General features: G+C 44.2%; 1 protein-coding gene across 7 annotated transcripts in view; it reads left to right on the plus strand.

Moving 5' to 3' along the window:
* The window catches only part of FAM178B (family with sequence similarity 178 member B), a 113,937-nt gene that overhangs the window by 42,666 nt on the left and 51,118 nt on the right, over nt 1-20,153 (plus strand). For all 7 annotated transcript variants that reach the window (XM_027072604.2, XM_015074118.3, XM_015074119.3 and 4 more), the window contains exon 8: nt 1,588-1,672. In XM_027072604.2, the coding sequence (XP_026928405.1) occupies nt 1,588-1,672 (85 nt within the window). The remainder of the gene's footprint in view (nt 1-1,587; nt 1,673-20,153) is intronic.

Genomic DNA, 20,153 nt, shown 5'->3' on the forward strand with positions numbered 1-20,153 from the left:
CCCCCAAGTCCAATCAAAAGCAGCTAGGTGAGTAGGGTCACAGGGCTGCTGGGGTCCTTGTGTATACCTGGGGTTGATCTGAGACCTAGGGGATGGGTGAGCTAGGCAGATTTCTCCAACCTTGCTCATTCAACTGTTTTCTTTGGGAAGGACATACTGAGTTCCCATGGAGACTAGGTCCTGCCGCTTGCCACCCTCCCTCCTCCCAGTGGAGTGTGCAGTGGAGCTGGGTGAATGGGCTTTGGCCTTAGTGTTCATGAATTACTAAGCTGGTCAGGCAGGTGGCATATGCTCTCAATGAATGCATATTCTTGTTGGGAAATGATAACTATGACAAAGTTACAAGAAGCTATGAGAGGAAGAGGGAGGCAGAGTTCTGGTAGTGTAGGTCAGATCCCTGGGAAGACGACTCTGAGACGGGGTTCCCCTGAGCTTCTCTGGGGATCCCTCCCAAGAGCCACACCTCTGAGGGAGAGCAGCCAGGCAGAGAAAATTTCAGAGCCCACAGTCAGTTCTTCGGGGGGCTTTGAAAGTGGGGTGACCCTTTAAAGTTGTCCCAGTTGAGGCAAGAGGTCCAGGCCTCTGGACTGGTATTGGCCAGTTATCAGACTAAGGCTACACTTGGAGAGGGGGTGTGACTTTGAGGCATTCCCACCCTGCAAGTTCAATGCCCAGAGAGGAACTCAGCTCAGGACTCTCAGCAAGCAACAACCCCAGCCCCCAGCCCCTGGGGATGAGAGCTTTCGGCCTGAAGAGGGAACGTGCCCAGCACGTCCACCACAGCAGGCTCTTCTCTGCACTCTCAGAAGGATGGTATAATATGCAGCAGGGCCAACCATGGGCAGGAACAGGGCCACCAAGGCACTGCCCCACCCCTAAGGCCTGGCCCCATCTGTGGCCAGGATGGCCCTGAGCAGGATGGCCCTGGTGGGGAAGGTGCTGTCCCCCTGTTTTTCTCCATGTCATGTTCTCTCCAGATTCAATATCCCCAGATTATGATCCTCAGACTCAAGGAGCGTTCAAGTAAGGATCCCAGTGAGTTCGAGTCAGGTGGGTGACCTGCACTCCCCACTCGGTTATTCGAGGATCTGTATTCCGTACCAAGTCCCTCCCAGAGCCAGTGGTCCAAGATGACTGTAAGTTAAGGCAGTGACCCGGAAATGACACGAGGATCATGGAGAGTAGCCGTCTTGTCATTGTCCAGCTGAGTGTACTGAGTGCTTTTGAACTCTCTCTCTCCTCTACACTGGCCCCTGCCCTGGAGGGGGCATGGCCGTGACCACAGGGAGTAAGGGCCAGAAGGACCGATACTCTCATACAGAGAGGTGGACAGAGTAGGAGATTTCAAGTCACATTGGCCTGGGATTGAATTCTGGCTTTGCTACTTACTAGCTGTGTGACCCTGGGGAAGTTGCTTGACCCCTCTGAGCTTGATTTTTCTCATCTGTAAAATGTCAAAAATGGCAATATCGTTCTGCCACGTGGACTTGTGAGGGTTAAATGGAATTTATTTGGTATGGAATAATAAAGGTTTATTACTATTATTATAGGAATGACCCAGCTAACCTGCTTTTTTTCTCCTTCTAGCTACTGACATGGCCTCCAGAAACTTCTTCAGGAGCCTTTGGCCTCCTGTGGGATCTCAGTGTGAATGGGCTCTTCCATCAGTCTGGTCAGTACTAGGGAGCAGAGTGGAGACTTTTGCCCTGAGTACCCAAGCTCGAGAGCCTATATAATACACAGCTCTCCGCAGCCCTGGAGCATGGCATGCAGGAGAGGTGCTGGTGGGGACATTGCATCACTGGGACATGGAGACATCGGGCCATCTTTGGCTCTGGCTCCAGCATTAGTAAAAAGCTGAGCCAACAGGCTCCTTGGCACCTTGATCTGGCTTCAGACCCATATGTCACTGTGGCCAAGTCCAGGCTGACCTCACAGACTCTTGGGATCCCAGAACAATCTGGAACATGAGTTTTCTGGACTTAAAGGGACAGCTTGCCTCTGAGTTCTTCCTGCGGGGCCCCAGTTTGCTTGGGAGGGTTTCAGGAACGTCTGCATCTAATCAGGGAAGCTCCTTGTGTTGGAGTCACCAAGGGGGAGGGCCTTGAAGCTGTGCCTCCACCAGTAGTCCCCCTTGGCTCCTTGGGTATCAGCAGAGCCCCTAAGTTTGATCCAGGCAAAAATGAGAGCCCTAAGTCTGTACCTTCGTCCTGACATTGAAAAGGTGCTTTAGGTCATCTCTATACCTGAAGATGTTCAGAGTTCCACAGAGCAATCAGTTTTCCCTTTAGTGGCTATACCCTTCCCACGCTGTCATCATTTGGTACCTGAACCTAGACACTTGGGCACCAAAAGCTATCATGTAGCCAGTTGAAAGGTGCTTACAGCAGACAGGGAGAGGGATTCACAGGTGTCCGGAGCCTGCTTTTGCCCACAGCTGTAATCTGCCCACCCTCCCACTAAAATTTGAAAGCACCTAACCCTAAAGACCAAAGTTATAGACCCACCATGCAGCATTAAGCCCCTGCCCCACTGGCCCTTTGGATTTCTGCTTTTGTGCCTCTTGTACTTAAGGAGTTGACTGAGCTGGGGACCATCTGTCAAGTGAGAGCATTCCAGACTCCCACATCCCCTCCCCTCCTCCCCCATTCCCCATCCCCATGCCGGACCCTTGTAACTGAGGTCTTCTGAATAGCACCAGTCTGGGCATCCCCACCCTTTTCATAACCTCTGCCCCTGCAGCCCAAGCTGCCCTTTTTTGAACCTCTGGGGCCTCCTCTGCGGCATGCCTGCCCTTTTGGGGAACAGAGGCCTTCCTTGTCTTGCTCCTCTCCTCCATGCAGTGGTATGTGTTTCCTCCCGCAGAGGCAGAGGGGACATCCCACTCTCTTTTGCTTCTTGTTCCATCGTCCCTGATTCACTTGTCTTATCATCCCCATCAGGAGGGGCCAGGATCCTGCTCTGAAGTTCCCAGCCAGTTCACCTCTGGCTCCAGAGAGTTTCTCATGGTATCACTTGAGAGCCCAGCCTGGGCTTCTCTTTCTTTCCCATTGGGATAGAGACTGGCCTAGGGAATTCCATGCCAAGGTTGGGATCTTGACTGATTTGGGGAAGGTCAAAGTCCAGGTCCACAAAAGAATTGAAAGCAGGGACTTAAACGGGTATTTGTACACCCAGGTTCATAGTAGCATTATTCACAAATAGCCAGAAGGTGGAAGTAACCCAGGTGTCACTGACGGATGAGTGGATAAAATGTGGTATATACATGCAATGGAATACTATTCAGCATTCAAAAGGAGGGAAATCTCTGACACAGGCTACAACATGGGTGAACTGTGAGCACATTATGCTGAGTGAATAAGCCAGGCACAAAAGGGCAAGTACTGTATGGGCCACGTATGTGGAGTACCTACAGGCATCAAGTTCGTAGAGACAGAGCATGGAATGGTGGTTGCCAGGACCCAGGAGAAGGGGCAGTGGAAAGTTAGTGTGTAATGGGGACAGAGTTTCAGTTTGGGAGGATGAAAAAGTTCAGGAAATGGACAGTGGTGATGGTTGCACAACAGTGTGAGGGTACTTAACACTGCTGAACTGTGCACTTCAAAATGGCTAAGGGGAAATTTTTATATTATGTGACTTTTACCATAACTATAAATAAATAAGTAAATAAAATAAAATAAAATAAAATAAAATAAAATAAAATAAATAGGTGCCAGCAGAGAATCTACCAAAAGCTGGAACTAAAAATCAACCTCCAGTTCAAGAAGCATGTATAAGGTTAAATTAGATCCAGAATGGGTATAAAAGGAAGTCGTGCTCCTCAGGATTTGTTAGCAACTTGAGGTGCTCTGAGTGACCTTGTCCTCTGTAGGACACAGCCCTCTAGGGCAGAACCTGTGAGCTGCCTTCACTCCAATTTGGAACTGTGATCGAAGTATGTGTTTTCAGGTTGCCTGGCCTTTCTCTTTAGTAAAATGGGGAGATTTGCATGTGTGTAAATTTCCATCCCTTGCTGGAGTTTGTGGTGACTGGCTGTTTTTCACAGACAACCCTGGGGAAGGTCTTACTGTCCTGAGTAAAGGGAGAGCTGAGGCCGGCCCAGGCCTCAGAGTGGACTGTTACAGGTGTGCCCTGGATGACTGGGGCTGAGGGCTGAGCAGGGTTCAGGTCTGGGGGTCACTGGAATTTTGGAGTATGGTAGATATTGCTTTCCTACATTGAGAAGCAGCACACATCACCTGGTAAAAGCTCCTTGGTGAGCTCGAAGACTAGGATATTTCAGAACACTGACATTTTTCACTGCAAGGGGTGTTTATGCATTTATTTAGAAGACATACATTGAGTGTCTCCTCTGTTCAGTACTTCGCTAGATGGCAGAGGAAGATACAGGGATGAATAATGTGTGGTTCCTGCCCTCAGAAGGCTGACAGCCAAGTGGGAGGAGATGAAATGCACAATTACAACAGGAGATAGACACAACCACAAAACTGTGGGAATTCCAAGGAGAGGAAGATTACTTCTAGCTAGGTGGGGTTGGGGTGCAGGGAGGCTGGAAACAGGAAGTGCTTTGTAAGAAAGAAGGCAGTTGAATCATCTCTCAAAAGATACATAAGGCAGGGATGGCAAACTCACTTGTCTGTGGGGGCCAAGTGAGTGAGTGACTAGAGAGTTCCTGCTCTGTCTAAGAGGCTAGTAGGTCTGGTATTCACACATCTCTCCTTTTTTTTTTAAGTTTATTTATTTATTTTGAGAGAGAGAGTGTATGTGCAAGCACTGGGGGAGTGGCAGAGAGAGAGGACAGAGAGAATCCCAAGCAGGCTCCATGCTGTCAGCTCAGAGCCCTGCCTGACAGCCCAACACTATCCAATCTCATGAACCATGAGATCATGACCTGAGCCGAAATCCAGAGTTGACACTTAACTGACTAAGCCACCTAAATACCCCCAGATCTCTCCATTTTCAAGAGAAGCTGTGTTTTAGTCAGTTTAACTTTGACTGTAAGTGACAAATACCCAATTAAGAAAAGTTTATTGTCTCACATGACAGTAAATCCAGATGTGAGGGGTCCCATGGTATGCTTAGCAGATCTGCAGTATCAGGGCTCCAGCTTTAGCTTCTGTGTTACCCTTCTCACTACATCTCCTCAAGGTTGCAAAATGGCTGCCATAGCTCCAAGCATCATCATGTTCTCATGATACAGCAGTTCAAGGCAGAAAGAAGAGTGGAGGAGGTCATCCTTTCTCTTATTTTTCTCTCGTTTTACCAGGACACTTTCCATTTTGTTTCATTAGACAGAACTGGGTCACAGCCTTTAGAGGACATTTGCCATGTTTTCTGACTGTCTGATACCATTTGAACAGCATGGCTATGTTTGAAGAATTTTTAGCCTCCTGATCCTCCCTCCCCCTCCAGGGTACAATCCTGGAGACTCACTTTTCCAGCCTCCTTTCCAATATTTGAATTTTTAGTTTGGAATTTCCATTTAGTTCTGTATTATTTTTTTATAGTTTGTATTTCTCTACTGGGATTTCTTACATGTTCATTCAATATGAGCATATTATCATTTACCACTCTGAGCATAGCTATAACAGTTGCTTTAAATCCTTGTCTGTAATTATAACATCTAGATCATCTAATTTATCAACATGGAAAAGTAAGTATGAAAGAGGACATTTATTTAGAGTGAGTAGAGAAGTCATACCAAATACTGGACCTTGGGAGGTTTAGATCCCTTTCTTCTAGATCTCTTTAGATCTAGAAATGTTCATGTAGATATGACCATTGGTTGTAGCCTGTCTTCCCTTCCTTAACCTAGAACATTCACAGGGGGCCATGCCAGTGAGGACCTCAGAGCTTAAGCTTCATTAACTTTACCGTCAATTGGCTTCTAACACGTAACAAACTGCTTTCTTTTTAAACACCCAGAGCTTTTTTTCTGTTGCCTGTAGCTCAGAGCCCTGACCGACCCAATAGCCACCCCAGGCCAGTCCCTGAAAAGATAAGCAGGTTGACATGATTCATCTGCTGGGGTGGACCCACTTTCCTTGAGCAGACACCCAAACAATACCAGGGATGACGGGGAGCATGGCTGTTGGGTCAGCAGCCAGTATAGCCTGCTGTAGTCAGAATACGTATGTGAAATCTCCTCTCGGTAATGAATTCAGTTAAAAGACCAAACCCCCCAAACCCCCACTGTGAACCCATCTGCAGACTATATTCCACTGTAGATGCTATATAGCACCACTGACTTGCAGCCCTGCGGGTCGGATTTGGGTGTGGAGAGATGCAAGGGAAGGAGGGAGCACTGGGAACAAAGACGAGGAGGAAGGGAGGTAGGGCTCCCTTAAAGGGGTAGATTAGGAGATAAGACTGGATGTTTGAAGCCAGATCTCAGAGGATGGTGAGGGCTGTTGCAGGCACAGTGAAGTGTTGTTAATATTTATCAAGACTGGGACAGAATTTGTGTTGTTTAGATGTAATTCACATACCATGTAATTCACTCTTCTAAAGTGTATGATTCAATATGATTCATAGAGTTGCTCAACCATCACCACTAATTCCAGAACATTTTCATCACCCCGGAAGAAAACATCATACCCATCAGTGGTCACTTCCCACCCCCTCACTCCTCCCAGCCCCTGGCAGCCCTTAATCTACATTCTGTCTCCATGAACTTGCTTATTCTGGACATTTCATATAAATGTAATGATATAATGTGTGACCTTTTGTATCTGGTTTCTTTCATTTAGCATAATATTTGCAACGTTCATGCATGTTGTAGCATGTAATAGTACTTTATTCTTTTTTATGGCTGAATAATATTCCATTGTATGGATGTACCGTATTTTATCCATTCATCTGTTGGTGGACACTTGCTTTGTTTTCCACTTTTTTACTATTGTGAATAATGCTACGATAAACATTTGCACGCATATGTTTATGGGGACATGTGTTTTCAGTTCTCTTGGGTGTACACTTAAGAGTGGAATTGCTGGGTCATATGTTGACTATATGTTTAACTTTTTGAAGGATTGCCAAACTATTTTCTCAAGTGGCTGCATCATTTTGCATTCCCACCAACAATGTAGGAGGGTTCCAGTTTCTTCACACCCTTGCCAACATTTGTTACTGTCCATCTTTTAATAGCCAAAACTAGTGGGTGTTAAGTGGTATCTTGTGGTTTGGATTTGCATTTCTCTAATGACTAAGGATTTTCAGCATCTGTTCATATATTCATTGGCTATTTGTATGTCTTCTTTGGGGAAACATCTGTTCTTCAAGCTTAGCGCATGTTTTGATTGGGTTGTTGGTCTTTTTTTGTTGAGTTGCAGGAGTTCTTTATATACTCTAGATACTTGGGGATCCTGGGTGGCCTAGGGGAGTCAGGGGACTCCCCTGGGGAGGCCTGGGGAGTCGTCTGAGCATCCGACTTCGGCTCAGGTCTTGATCTCAGGGTTTGTGGGTTCAAGCCCCGTGTCAGGCTCTGTGCTGACAGCTCGAAGCCTGGAGCCTGCTTCAGATTCTGTGTCTCCCTCTCTCGGTACCCTTCCTTCTGCTTGCACTCTGTCTCTTAAAAATGAATAAACGTTAAAAAAAAAGTATATATTCTAGATACTAGACCCTCACCAGATATGTGATTTGCAGATATTTTTTCCCATTCTGTGGTTTTTGTTTTCACTTTCTTGATAGTGGCCTTTGATGCACAAGTTTTAAATTTTGATGAAGTCTAATTTATCTAACATTTTCCTATTGTTTCCTATGCTTTTGGTGTCAAATAAGACACCACTTCCTAGTCCAAGGTCATGAATATTTTTCCCTTTGTTTCCTTCTGAAAGATTTATTCTTTTGGCTCTTGCATTTAACTCTTTGATTTATTCTGAGTTGTTTTTTTTTTAATATGGTGTGAGATAGGGGTTCAGCTTCATTCTTCTGCATGTGGGTATCCAATTGTTGAAAAGCAGTATTTGTTGAAAAGACTGTTCTTTCTCCATTCAGTTGGCACCCTTGTTGAAAATCAATTGACCATAGATACAAGAGTTTATTTCTGGATTCTCAGTTTTATTCCATGAGTTATATATCCTTATGCCAGTACCCCGAATTCTTGATTGCTACAGCTTGCAGTATTGAAATAGGGAAGTGTGAGTCCTCTAGCTTTGCTCTTTTCAAAATTATTTTGGCTATTCTGGGTCTCTTGTATTTCCATATTAATTTTAGGATGGCTTGTGGACCTCTGTAAAAATGACAGCTGGGGTTTTGATAGCGATTGTGTTGAATCAGTAGATAACTTTGAGTATTACTGCCATTTTAATAATATTGAGTCTTCCAATCCACAAATGTGGAATATCTTCCCACTTATTTAGATCTTCTTTAATTTCTTTCATCAGTGTGTCTTATACTTTTGTTACATTTATTCCTAAGTATTTTATTATTTTTGATGCTATTATAAATGGAATTTTTTCCTTCATTTTCTTTTCAGGTTGTTCCTTACTGGTGTGTAGAAAGACAGCAGATTTTTGTATAGACCTTGTATCCTGCAACCTTGCTGAACTCGTTTATTAGTTCTAATTGTTTTTTTAATGGCAGAATTTGGTTTTGAAAGCAAACATGTTCTTGTGCAATTAATTGCTTGAAAGAAATGACCTCATGTTTCTTTAGCAAACGTGCTTTGGCTGTGCCAACGTAGGACTGGCCAGTAACTGTGCCAGCACACTGAGTAGGCAGCAGTGCCTGGAGAAAAGGAGCCCTATCAATGAGATCGAAACACTCTAGAGAAGGAGTAAAACACGCGTAGGTTCTGTCCTTTCGTCTTCCTACAGTGTTGTTCATTCTTACCTACCCATTCCATTCCTTACCAGCTTCTATAATATTTGTGTAGGAGGGGGAGAATATAACAAAATAAAATGACCCTGGCCAGTACATTCTTTGGATATTTTTTAAGTGGGCGAGAAACTTAGTTCTCAGAAAAAATTAGTTTCATTTTCTTTGTGTCTTTGGACACTTTGTTCTTCCTCACGTGGTCACCATGCTTTTTCTTTCTGTCCCCAGGGCTCCAGTATTATAGTCATTGGGGCTTTGGCGCTCCCTTGGACAGGACTCTGTTTTGCGGGTCACTTTCTTTTCTGTCATTGCTTGCTTGTATTCTATCTCCTTCCTCCTTCTCTACCTTCCTTTCTTGCTCCTTCTCAGATAATATTTATAAGATTGCTTCTTGTAAAAAGAATAAAACAAAACAAAACCGAGACAAATAACCTTGTTAGCTAGGTAAACCCTGTTGTTATTATCTTAAAGTATTCTATGTATATTAAGTGCAGAAAATTCAAATACCAGGAAAAAAAGAAAATTCAAATACTAGAGAAAGGTGCAAAATTAAAAGTGAAAGCTTCCCTGCCCACCCACTCCCAATGGCCACTTCCTCTCCCCAAGTAGTTATTATTAAGAGTTTCATGTGATTATTTCTATGAGCAAAATTAATGCACAATCCACATAACACATGTTTTGTATTTATAGATTTACTTACATCGTATTTCTCCTGACACTTTGGTATTCATCTTAAGTTACCTCCAGTAGAGAGTTAATCTTCTAGGATTTTCCCAGCTCTCTCCCCTGGATGTCAGGAGAGGCCACAGTCTACACAATGCAAGTCAGACAGGATTTTCTAGACCAGGGGTCTCCAGCGTGGGGGACCTTTGAGGTGGGATGAGCCACCAGGTGTAAAAGAAAACATTAACACCTATATTTACATTTTAACCCATCTTTCTTTTTCTTAAGTTTTATTGAGGTATGTAATTGACACACATTAACCTGTACATATTTAAAGTATGCAATCTATTCACTTGACATATGTATATACCCATAAAACTGTCATCATTAGCGAGATAATGATGTCCAATACCCTCAAAGTTTCCTTGTGCATCTATGTAATAAATTTATCTCTCCTTTCCCTTTTGTCTGTAGGAAACCACTGATCTACTTTCTGTCACTACAGATCAGTTTGCATTCTCTAGAATTTTATATAAATAGATGGAATCATGCAATGGGTACTTTTTTGCGGGGGGGTCTGGCTTCTTTCACACAGGATAATTTGAAATCCATCTTTGTTGTTGTATGTATCCATAGTTTATTCCTTTTCATAGCTGAGTGGTATTTCATTGATTGGATATCCTATCCCTACTGATGGACATTTGGGTTTTTTTTCTTTCAGTTTGGGGGGCTATTAAAATCTGCTGTAAACATTCTTATGCAGGTCTTTATATGGGCATCTGCTTTCTTTCCCTTGGGGTAAATATCTATGAGTGGATAGGCTGGGTCATATGATAAATGTATGTTTAAAGTGCTTTTTTTTTTTAAGTTTATTTTTTCTTTAGTAATGTCTATACCCAATGTGGAGCTTGAACTCACAACCTCAAGATCAAGAGTCTCCTCCTCTTACAACTGAGCCAGCCAGACATCCCCGTATGTTTAAGTTTTTAAGACATTGCCATACTGGGGAGCCTGGGTGGCTCATTTGGTTAAGTGTCTGTCTGACTCTTGGTTTCAGTTCAGGTCATGATCTCACAGCTTCCTGGGTTCGAGCCCCACATCGGGCTCTGTGCTGGCAGCATGGAGTCTACTTGGGATTCTCTCTCTGTCCCTCTCTCTGCCCCTCTTCCACTTGCTCTGTCTCTCTCTGTCTCTGTCTCTCTCTCTCTCAAAAGAAAAAAATAATAATGAATTGCCAGACTGTTTTCTAAAGTGACCCTGCCATTTCCCTGCCAGCAGTGTAGGAGAGTTCCAGTTGCTCCACATCCTTCCACCACTTAGGTATAGTCAGTCCCTTTTTTTTTTCTTTTTAATGTTTACTTTTGAGAGAGAGAGGGAGGGAGAGAGAATGAGTGGGGGAGGAGCAGAGAGAGTGGGGGACAGAGGATCCAAAACAGGCTCTGTGCTAATAGCAGAGTCTGACACAGGACTCAAACCCATGAACCGTGAGATCGTGACCTGAGCTGAAGTCAGGTGCTCAACCGACTGAGTCACCCAGGGGCCTCTAATCAGTCTTTTTAATAGGTATGTAGCGGTAGCTCATTGTGCTTTTAATTTTCATTTCCCGAAGGACTGGTGATCTTTGCATCAGCTTATTTGCCATCTGTGTGTCTTCTTTAGTTAAATGTCTATTTAGTTTTTTGGTCTACTTTCTTATTGGGTTGTCTTCCTATTGAATTGTAAGAGTTCTGTATATATTCTTTTTTTTTTTTTTTTTTAGTTTATTTTGAGAGAGAAGAAGCAGAGGGGAGGGGCAGAGAGAGGGAGAGAGAGGATCCCAAGCACGCTCTGCACTGACAGTGCAGAGCTAGTCCAACATGGGACTCAAACCCATGAACCTGTGAGATCATGACAAGAGCAGAAATCAAAAGTTGGACACCCAACTGACTGAGCCACCCAGGTGTCCCCTGTATATATTCTAATTACAGTTCTTGGTCAGTACACTTTTTGCAAATATTCTCCCCTAGTCTGTGGCTTTCCTTTTCATTTGTATGACCGTATGTTTTGAAGAACAAATGTTTTTATGTTTTAATGACGTACAATTTATTGATATTTTATCGTTGGTGTTTTTAGTGTTGTATTTAAGAAATATTTGTGAGGGGCACCTGGGTGGCTCAGTCAGTTGAGTGTTAGGTTAAGCATCCGACTTTGGCTCAGATCATGATCTCATGGTTTGTGAGTTCAAGCCCCGCATAGGGCTCTGTGCTGACAGCTCAGAGCCTGGAGCCTGCTTTGGATTCTGTGTCCCCCTCTCTCTCTGTCCCTCCCCTGTTCATGCTCTGTCTCTCTCAAAAATAAAAATAACCATAAAAAAAAAACTTTTAAAAAAAGTAAGAAATATTTGTGAAACCTGGGTCGCCGAGATCTTTTCTTGTTTTCTTCTACAAATTTCATAATTAAGTTTTATAATTTACACTTTTTATAATTAAAATAAGTTTAATACTTTATAATTAGCCTTACATTTTTGGGTCAGTGGTCCATTTCACTGGTGTAAGGTTAAGCTTAATTTCTCAACATATGGCTATACAATATTACCAATACATTTTCAACACATTTGTTGAAAAGATTATTCTTACTGAATTGAATTAACTTGGTATGTTTATTCAGAAACCAATTGATCATATATGTGTGGGTCTATTTCTGAACTCTAGTTTGTTTCATTGATTTATGGGTCTAATTTTATCCCCACTGTCTTTATACTGTAGCTTTATAAGTGTTGAAATCAGATAGTTTAAATCCTTCAACTTCATATTCTTTCTGAAACGTTTTTGGCTCTTCTAGGTCCTTTGCATTTTCATATAAATTTTAGAATGAGCTTGTCATTTTCTACCAAAAAAAAAAAAAAATTCTGCCTGAGTCTTTATTGGGATTGCACTGAATCTATAGATCAATATGGGGCAGATTGACATACTTAAGAATATTAAGCCTTCCAATCCATGCACATGGGATGTCTCTCCATTTATTTAGATCTTCAGTTTCTTTCTTTCTTTTTTTTTTTTTAATGTTTATTGATTTTTGACAGAGAGAAACAGAGCACGAGCAGGGGAGGGGCAGAGAGAGAGGGAGACACAGAATCCGAAGCAGGCTTCAGGCTCTGAGCTGTCAGCACAGAGCCAGGTGTGGGGTTTGAACTCACGAACTGTGAGATCATGACCTGAGCCAAAGTTGGACCCTTAACCCACTGAGCCCCCCAGGTGCCCTAGTTTCTTTCTACATTTTGATGTACAATTTTGCAATTCTTTTACTAAATTTATTCCTGAGTATTTTATTATTTTTGATACTATTATAAAATGAATTGTTTTCTTTCCTTTTTTTTTTTAATGTTTATTTTCTTGAGAGAGACAGAGTGCGAACAGGGGAGGGGCAGAGAAAGAGAGGGAGACACAGAATCTGAAGCAGGCTCCAGGCTCTGAGCTGTTAGCACAGAGCCTGATGTGAGGCTCCAACTCATGAACCAGGAGATTGTGCCCTGAGCTGAAGTCAGATGTTTAACCGACTGAGCCACCCAGGTGCCTCTCTTCTTCAGTCCCTTAACATGGTGAATTACATTGACTGATTTTTGAATGTTTATTTTTGCATCCTTGCATTCTGGAATAATCCTACTTGGTTATGATGTATTAATTTTGTATATTTTATTGGATTCAATCTGGTAAAGTTTTGTTGAGAACTCTTAACATTTATGTTCGCTAAAGATATTAGTCTGTAGGTTTCTCTTTCTGGTTTTGGTGTCAGAGTAATACTGACTTCATAGAACGTGTTAAGAGGTATTTGCTCTTCTTCAGTATTCTGGAAAAGTTTGTATAGAACTGGTATTATTTCTTTTAAATGTTTGGTAAAATTAGCCAGTGGAACCATCTGGACCTTGAGTTTTCTTTATGGGAAGATTTTTAATTACAAATCCAATTGTTAAAAGTAGATATGTGGCTATTTACATTACCTGTTTCTTCTTGAGTGAGCTCTGTTGTTTTGCATCTATTTCACCTAAGTTGTCAAATTAATGGCATAAATGTGTTCATAATATTCTCCTATTATCCTTTTCAAGTCTGTTGGATCAGTGATGATGGCCTCTTTCTCATTCTGATATTGGTAATTTGTTTCTTTCTTCTTCCCAATCATTTGGGTTACAGGTTTATCACCTTTATTGATCTCAAAGAAACAGCTTTTGGTTTCATTGATTTTCCTTAGAGTTTCTCTGTTTTCTGTTTCATTGATTTCTGCTTACCTTTATTTCCTTTCAAATTCTGCTTGTTTGGGGTTTGATCTGTTCTATTTTCCTCCAGTTTTTTAAGGTGGAAATTTAAATCATAGTAGTTCATTTTTTTTTACTGGTGTGTCAAAAGTAGCTCAAACTTGGGGCACCTGGGTGGCTCAGTCGGTTAAGCGTCCAACTTAAGCTCAGGTCATGATCTCACAGTTTGTGAGTTCAAACCCCAGGTCGGGCTCTGTGCTGATAGCTTGGAACCTGGAGCCTGCTTCAGATTCTGTGTCCGCCCCCCCCTCCACACACACATTCTCTCTCTGCCCCTCCCCCACTTGCACTTTGTCTCTCAAAAATTAAAAAATTAAAAAACATTACAAATTATTTAGAAAAAATTTTTAAGTAGCTCAACCTTTTTTTTAAAAGAGTTTATTTTTAAGTAATCTCTACCCCCAACATGGGACTCAAAGTCACAACCCCAAGATCAAGTGTCACATGCTTTACTGACTGAGCTAGCCGGGTGCCCCATAGCTCATGTTTTTTAACTTCTCTTTTTAATATATCATGTATATGGCATATTAGCATAATGGTACATTTGTAGAGCTTATAAATGTATGTTTGTTGGAGGTATAAATTTAAAAAACTTTAATGATAGACATGCACCATGAAAAAAGTTTTGGAGAGCAACAAAAGCATTCTTTGATTAGAGCTGTAGGCTGACACCTTGCTGGGAAATTTGACATATCGTGGGAACATGGGGATGCATAATGGGTGACAGAGCATAAGATGGGGTGGATGGAGTGGAGACAGGATGTCTGACAGCCACTCCCTTGGGAAGAACCCGGCAGCAGTATGGAGCAGTATCAGGATGCAGATGGAGCTTGGCCGTCAGACTGACAAGAGTCCTCACCCGAGTGGCCAGCACTGAGCACTTAGGATTGTTTTCAGAGTTGGTGGTAATAACTTAGGTGAGGCACCTGGTATATAGTGGATTCTACTCACAATATGATAGCTGTTATCAAAATGAAAATGTATTTCTTTATGACTCAGAGGTTGTTAGATAAACCAAAGGAGCTAAGGGGCACAAGTTCTCATCTTAATTTCTCTAGTTCTGTTTTGGCCATTTCTGTCTCACTCTATTCTCAGATGATTGGTTTTTGTTTTTGTTTTCTCAGATGATTTCTAAGCGGTCAACAACCCCTTAGTCTGTAGATTCAATTGACCCTTTCTACTCTTCACTGTCTTATTAGGAGTTGTCCCCACTTCACCTGATCTGCCTCTCATGGTGGTCAGGACAGCCTCCTGCTGGGGTGGTAGGAGGCAACCCCCTCAGAGCCTCCGGGAGCCTCTCCAGATGGAGGCCCTGCCTGTGGACACCTGCCCATTGGAGCTCCACGCAGCCTTGCCAGTGGATTCCATCTCCCGTTGTGGTATGGCAGTCACCATCACATGCAAGGAGTATGTCTGTGCTGGGCCCAGGGCCCGGCCCTCTGTTCATGTGGGGGTAACCTTCACGGGGCAGGTGCCTCTACCCCGGGCCAAGGAGACAGGCTGGGATCCAGCTGTATTCTTAATCCCCACACCGGTACTGTGAGAACACTATGCAGACCCAAATAAGCAGGCGAACACCGTGAGGACCACCCTGGGGATCCCATCCCCCAGCCCTCTCAGAGCTGTCATTTGCTCGGCATGGCCCCTTCAAAGTCTCCAGTTGGAACCTGACAATAACAGTAATTCAACTTCATAATTGATCCTCCTTTTAAAAACATACTATTGTCTATTGTGATAATAAAAGTTGTTTCCTTGAAAATAATAGTTCACATTTCTAGACATCTTGTGCCAGGCACTGAGTCCAGGGCTTCGCCTATCTCATTTAATCACCACAGCACCCTTTCTTAGATAATCAGGTGGCCGGAAAGCCCAGTCTTCACACTGTCTGTGTGACACATGGTCTCCTATGTGTTTGGCTGGACCCTCAGTCCAGCTCGCTTTATCATCTTCTCTGCCTTGCTTTCTGTGCTCCAGCCTCCCTGGCCTTTTCTGCTTATCTCCCCTCCTGCTCTGGGGTCTCTGCATGCGCCACTTTCTCCTCCCTAGATGGTGTCTTCCCTCTTCTCAGCATCTTCCTAGCTTTTGCTTTCCTAACTCCATCTCTGCCCTGGACCAGTGAGCCCCTCTGGCGTTGCCTCATTGGGAAGGTCTGCCCTGCCGTACCCAGCCGTGTCCCCCCTCTCACTCCCTTTCCACTCTCTGTGGCTCTGGTCATAGTTGATGGGTGGACTCTTTGACTCATCTCACCCATTAAGTTGTGAGCTCTAGAGTGCAGGGACCGTGGCTTCACTTGTCTTTGTTTTAAGTTCTCTTGAGTTCCTGGCAGCTACACAAGCCAGCATGCAGTAGGACTCGGGTGGTATTCGTTGAATGTGTGGCTGAGTGTCAGGGAATGTGTGCCTTGCCTACAGCGGACATCAGCATCTTTCCCACCAGCCCCTCTGATCCTGTGCAGTCGGTCAGCTGCGGAGCTGTGTGTGCAAGCCAAACTCCAGATGTGCTGTCCTGTCCTCCAAGGTCAGAATGCAGGGACCCCAAGGGGACAGGCACGTATGCATCACCCCAACCCAGCCGGCATCTCCCTTGTGCCCCTGACTTCTGGAGCATTTGCCTCCTAACCTGCCTCCCTGTCTGACCACCTGTACATCAGGAGTTGTGTGCTGCCTCTCCATGGCTTCTGCTGAGGCCCAGCTGGGTCTTCTCCTGGAACACATGACAGTGCCTGGCACAGACTTTTAAAGCTCCCTGATTCTAATGTGCAGCCAGGCTGAGAAAGTGCCAGGTTATGAGGACTTTGGCCAAGTGCACAAACCTCATACAATAATATGGTGAGCACTTCTTAATATTTGTCTTTCAGACCCTGATCAAAAAGCTCCCCCAGGACTATGTCTGAGCTTTAAAACATGCCAAGGCCGGGGTTCTGTCCTTTAAGGTTGTTATGGGGTGCAGCCCGGGCAGGGACATTTTAAAACCTCCCCATATGACTCCAGTAAACAGCCAGGGCTGAGGACCCCTGGGCTCCTTCGCCTTGGAGGCAAGACTGGGAGCTGTGGGTGTACATGGAGTGGGGACTTCCCTCTGTGGGTTCCTCCCCACGCTCACCCCACCCTCAGCATCTGCCAGAGTATGTGAGGGTGAGACCCCGAGTGCAGTTCTGGTGCGAAGGCCATGGCTTTCATTAGCTCGCTGGTTTCCCAAGGTGGCTGCATTGTAGAGTCACTTGGGATTTTTTTCTTAAATTCCAGAGCCCAAGCCAGCCTAATTAAACCACAGTCATGAGAGGTGGGACACAGGTGGCAGTAACTTGTGAAGCTATTCCCTAAAGTGATTCCAGAATGTGCAGATGAGTCTGAGAACTACTGCATTCGGTTCTCAGCAGGGTCCTTGATCTGGAATACAACAAACACCACCATCCCTTAGACTGTAGGGATGTGCTGCCCACGGTGCTGTGTGTGGAGCCCTTTTCCTCTGTTTCTTTTCTTCTTTTAAGAAGTTCTTCATTTCTGTTGTTGTTATTGTTGTTGTTGTTTTAGGACAGTGTTAGGCTTATGGAATATTTGATTGGAAAGCAGTGCCCACATACTGCGCCCCCCCCCCGCCCCGCCACTTTCCCAACCTAATACACACATAGTTTTTTCTACTACTGACATCTTGTGTTTGTATGCTATATTTGTCAGGATTGATGAGCCATTATTGATACATTATCATTAACTGAAGGCCATTGTTTAAATTAGGGTTTACTCTTTGTGTTGTACATCCTGTGCGTTTTGGTGAATGCATGGCACGTGTCCATCATTACTGTATCATACGCAGCAGTTTCACCACTCTGAACACTCTCTGTGCTCCACCTGTTCGTTCCTCCCCCTCTCCCTCCAAGCTCCTGGTAACCCCCGATCTCTATGGTCTCTAGAGTTCGCCTTTTCCAGAATGTCATATAATTGGCATCATGCAGTGTGTAACCTTTTCAGATTGGCTCCTTTCACTTAGCAATATGTATTGGAGGTGCCTTTTCATGGCTTGGTAGCTTATTTCTTCATATCACTCAGAAGTATTCCATTGTGTAGATGTACCACAGTTTGTTTACCTGTTCACCTCCTGAAGGACATTTCGTAGCTTCTAGTTTTTGGCAATTAATGAGAAAAGCTGCTATAAACATTCACGTGCAGCTTTTTGTGTGGCTGTACATTTTCAGTTCAGTTGGGTCAATACCAAGGATTTGTATTTACAAATAACAAAATTGCTGGATTGTATGATAAGAGTATGTTTAGTTTTGAAAGAAACTACCAGGCTGTCTTCCAAAATGGCTGTAGCATTATGCATTCCCACCAGCAATGAATGAGAGTTCCTGTTGCTCCACATCCTCGTCAGCATTTGGTTATCTTCTGTTTCATTTTAATCTAAAGATCAGGAATATTCCAGAAATCTGAGGTTCAGAAATCCAAAGTGAGAGAAAACCTGGTAGGCCATGCATTCAGGGATGTTACTGGGAAGCTTTTGGTTGAGTCTAAATCAGTCTCAAATTCTTGCTTTTTTTTTTTTTAATTTTTTTTAACGTTTATTTATTTTTGAGACAGAGAGAGACAGAGCATGAATAGGAGAGGGGCAGAGAGAGAGGGAGACACAGAATCTGAAACAGGCTCCAGGCTCTGAGCCTGACATGGGGCTCGAACTCACGGACCGTGAGATCATGACCTGAGCCAAAGTCGGACGCTTAACTGACCGAGCCACCCAGGCGCTCCTCAAATTCTTGCTTTTTAAATGTGACAGGGTGGTTTGATACTACCTTCCTGAGTCATACTGAGGGACCTTACATCATTAAAAATAACCCAAGAGTGCATACTGAGGTAGCAAAGCAAAGAAGTGGTTGCCTGGAGTTGAGATGTGACAGCTGGGCCTCTGGCAGCCATCCTGGACCATGAGGTGATCTTAAGAAGGAGAAGCACATGCCGAGAACAGCAGAGCAGAAAACAGGCACCCAAGATCCTCCCAATCAGTCAGGTCCCTGTACCAGTGTGGCCCACACACTTCCACACTTTTTCATCAGAGAAAAAAATTCTAGCTTATTTAAGCCCAGGTAGTTTTTTGTTTTGTTTTCAGTCTTTTTGTTATTTGCAGCAGAACCTAGTTCTAGCAGCTATGAGTGGTTCAGTGGTTTGGCACAATACAAGTCTGTCCTACACACTGGGGGCCAGGAATGCTCAATGGTGTTAGGTGACACCAGGCAGTGGTGTGAGTTACAGAGGGCAGGAGAGAGGAGAGGTGGCCTGGGGACGGCATCACCTATCCTGTACACACCCTCACTCACATGAATAAAAGGTCTAGAGACCGAGACCTGTTGGGGGGGAGGGGAAGGGAGGCTATGTGGGGGTGTGTGTGGATGGGTGCTGTGTGTGTGTGTGTGTGTGTATGGTGAGTATGGGTGTGGTGTGTGTGTGTGATGTGTGAGTGTCATGGTATGTTCCGTGTGTGTGGTCTGTGAGTATATGTGTGTTGTATGAGTGGTGACTGTGTCTTGTGTGTACAGATGGTCGTGTGTGTGAAGTGAGTGTGGATGTGGTATAGGTGTGGTGTAGAAGTGTGTCTATAGATGGATGTAGTGTGTGTGCAATGAGTAGGGTGTGGTATATGAGTAGATGGGTGGCATGTGTCCATAGTATATGGTGTGTGTGTATGTGTGTATGTGGTAGGTGAATGGGTATGTGAGTGTATATATGTGTATGGGTGTGTGTGTGGTGGATGAATACATGGGTGGGGGGGGGATAAGTGGATATAGGGATGTGTATGGATGTGGAATGGGGTGGATATAGGGTCGTGTGTATGGTGGGTGGGTATAGGGGTGTATATGTGTATGTGAGTGTAATGGGGGTGGGTATAGGGATATATGGGGGTTGGCGGTTATAAGAGTATATAAGTATGTGTGAGTGTGTGTGTGTAGTGGGTGGATATAAGGACATACATGTGTGTATGTGAGGATGAGTGTGTGTCTGGTGGGTGGGTTTAGGGGTGTGTGTGTATGTGAGGGTGTGTAGGTGTGTGTGTTTGTGCGCTGGGTGGGTATAGAGGGGTATATATGTGTGTGAGGGTGTGTGGTGGGTGGATATAGGGATGTGTGTGCATTGATGGTGTATGTGACGGGTGGATTAGGAGTGTATATGCGTGTGTGAGGTTGTGTGGTGAGTGGATATAGGGGTGTGTGTGTGTGTGTGTGAGGGTGGGTGGTGAGTGGATGGATATGGGGGTGTATATGTGAGTGTGTAAGGGCGTGTGTGTGGTGGCTGTATATGGGGTGTGTGTGTGAGAGAGAGAGTGTGTGGGGGATGGGTATATGCAGGCTGGGTTACAGCAAGGCAAGCAGAAGGTTGTGAGGGAACTAGAGGGAGGGCCT

This window comes from Acinonyx jubatus, chromosome A3, assembly GCF_027475565.1.
Source record: "Acinonyx jubatus isolate Ajub_Pintada_27869175 chromosome A3, VMU_Ajub_asm_v1.0, whole genome shotgun sequence".
Classification (NCBI taxonomy): domain Eukaryota; kingdom Metazoa; phylum Chordata; class Mammalia; order Carnivora; family Felidae; genus Acinonyx; species Acinonyx jubatus.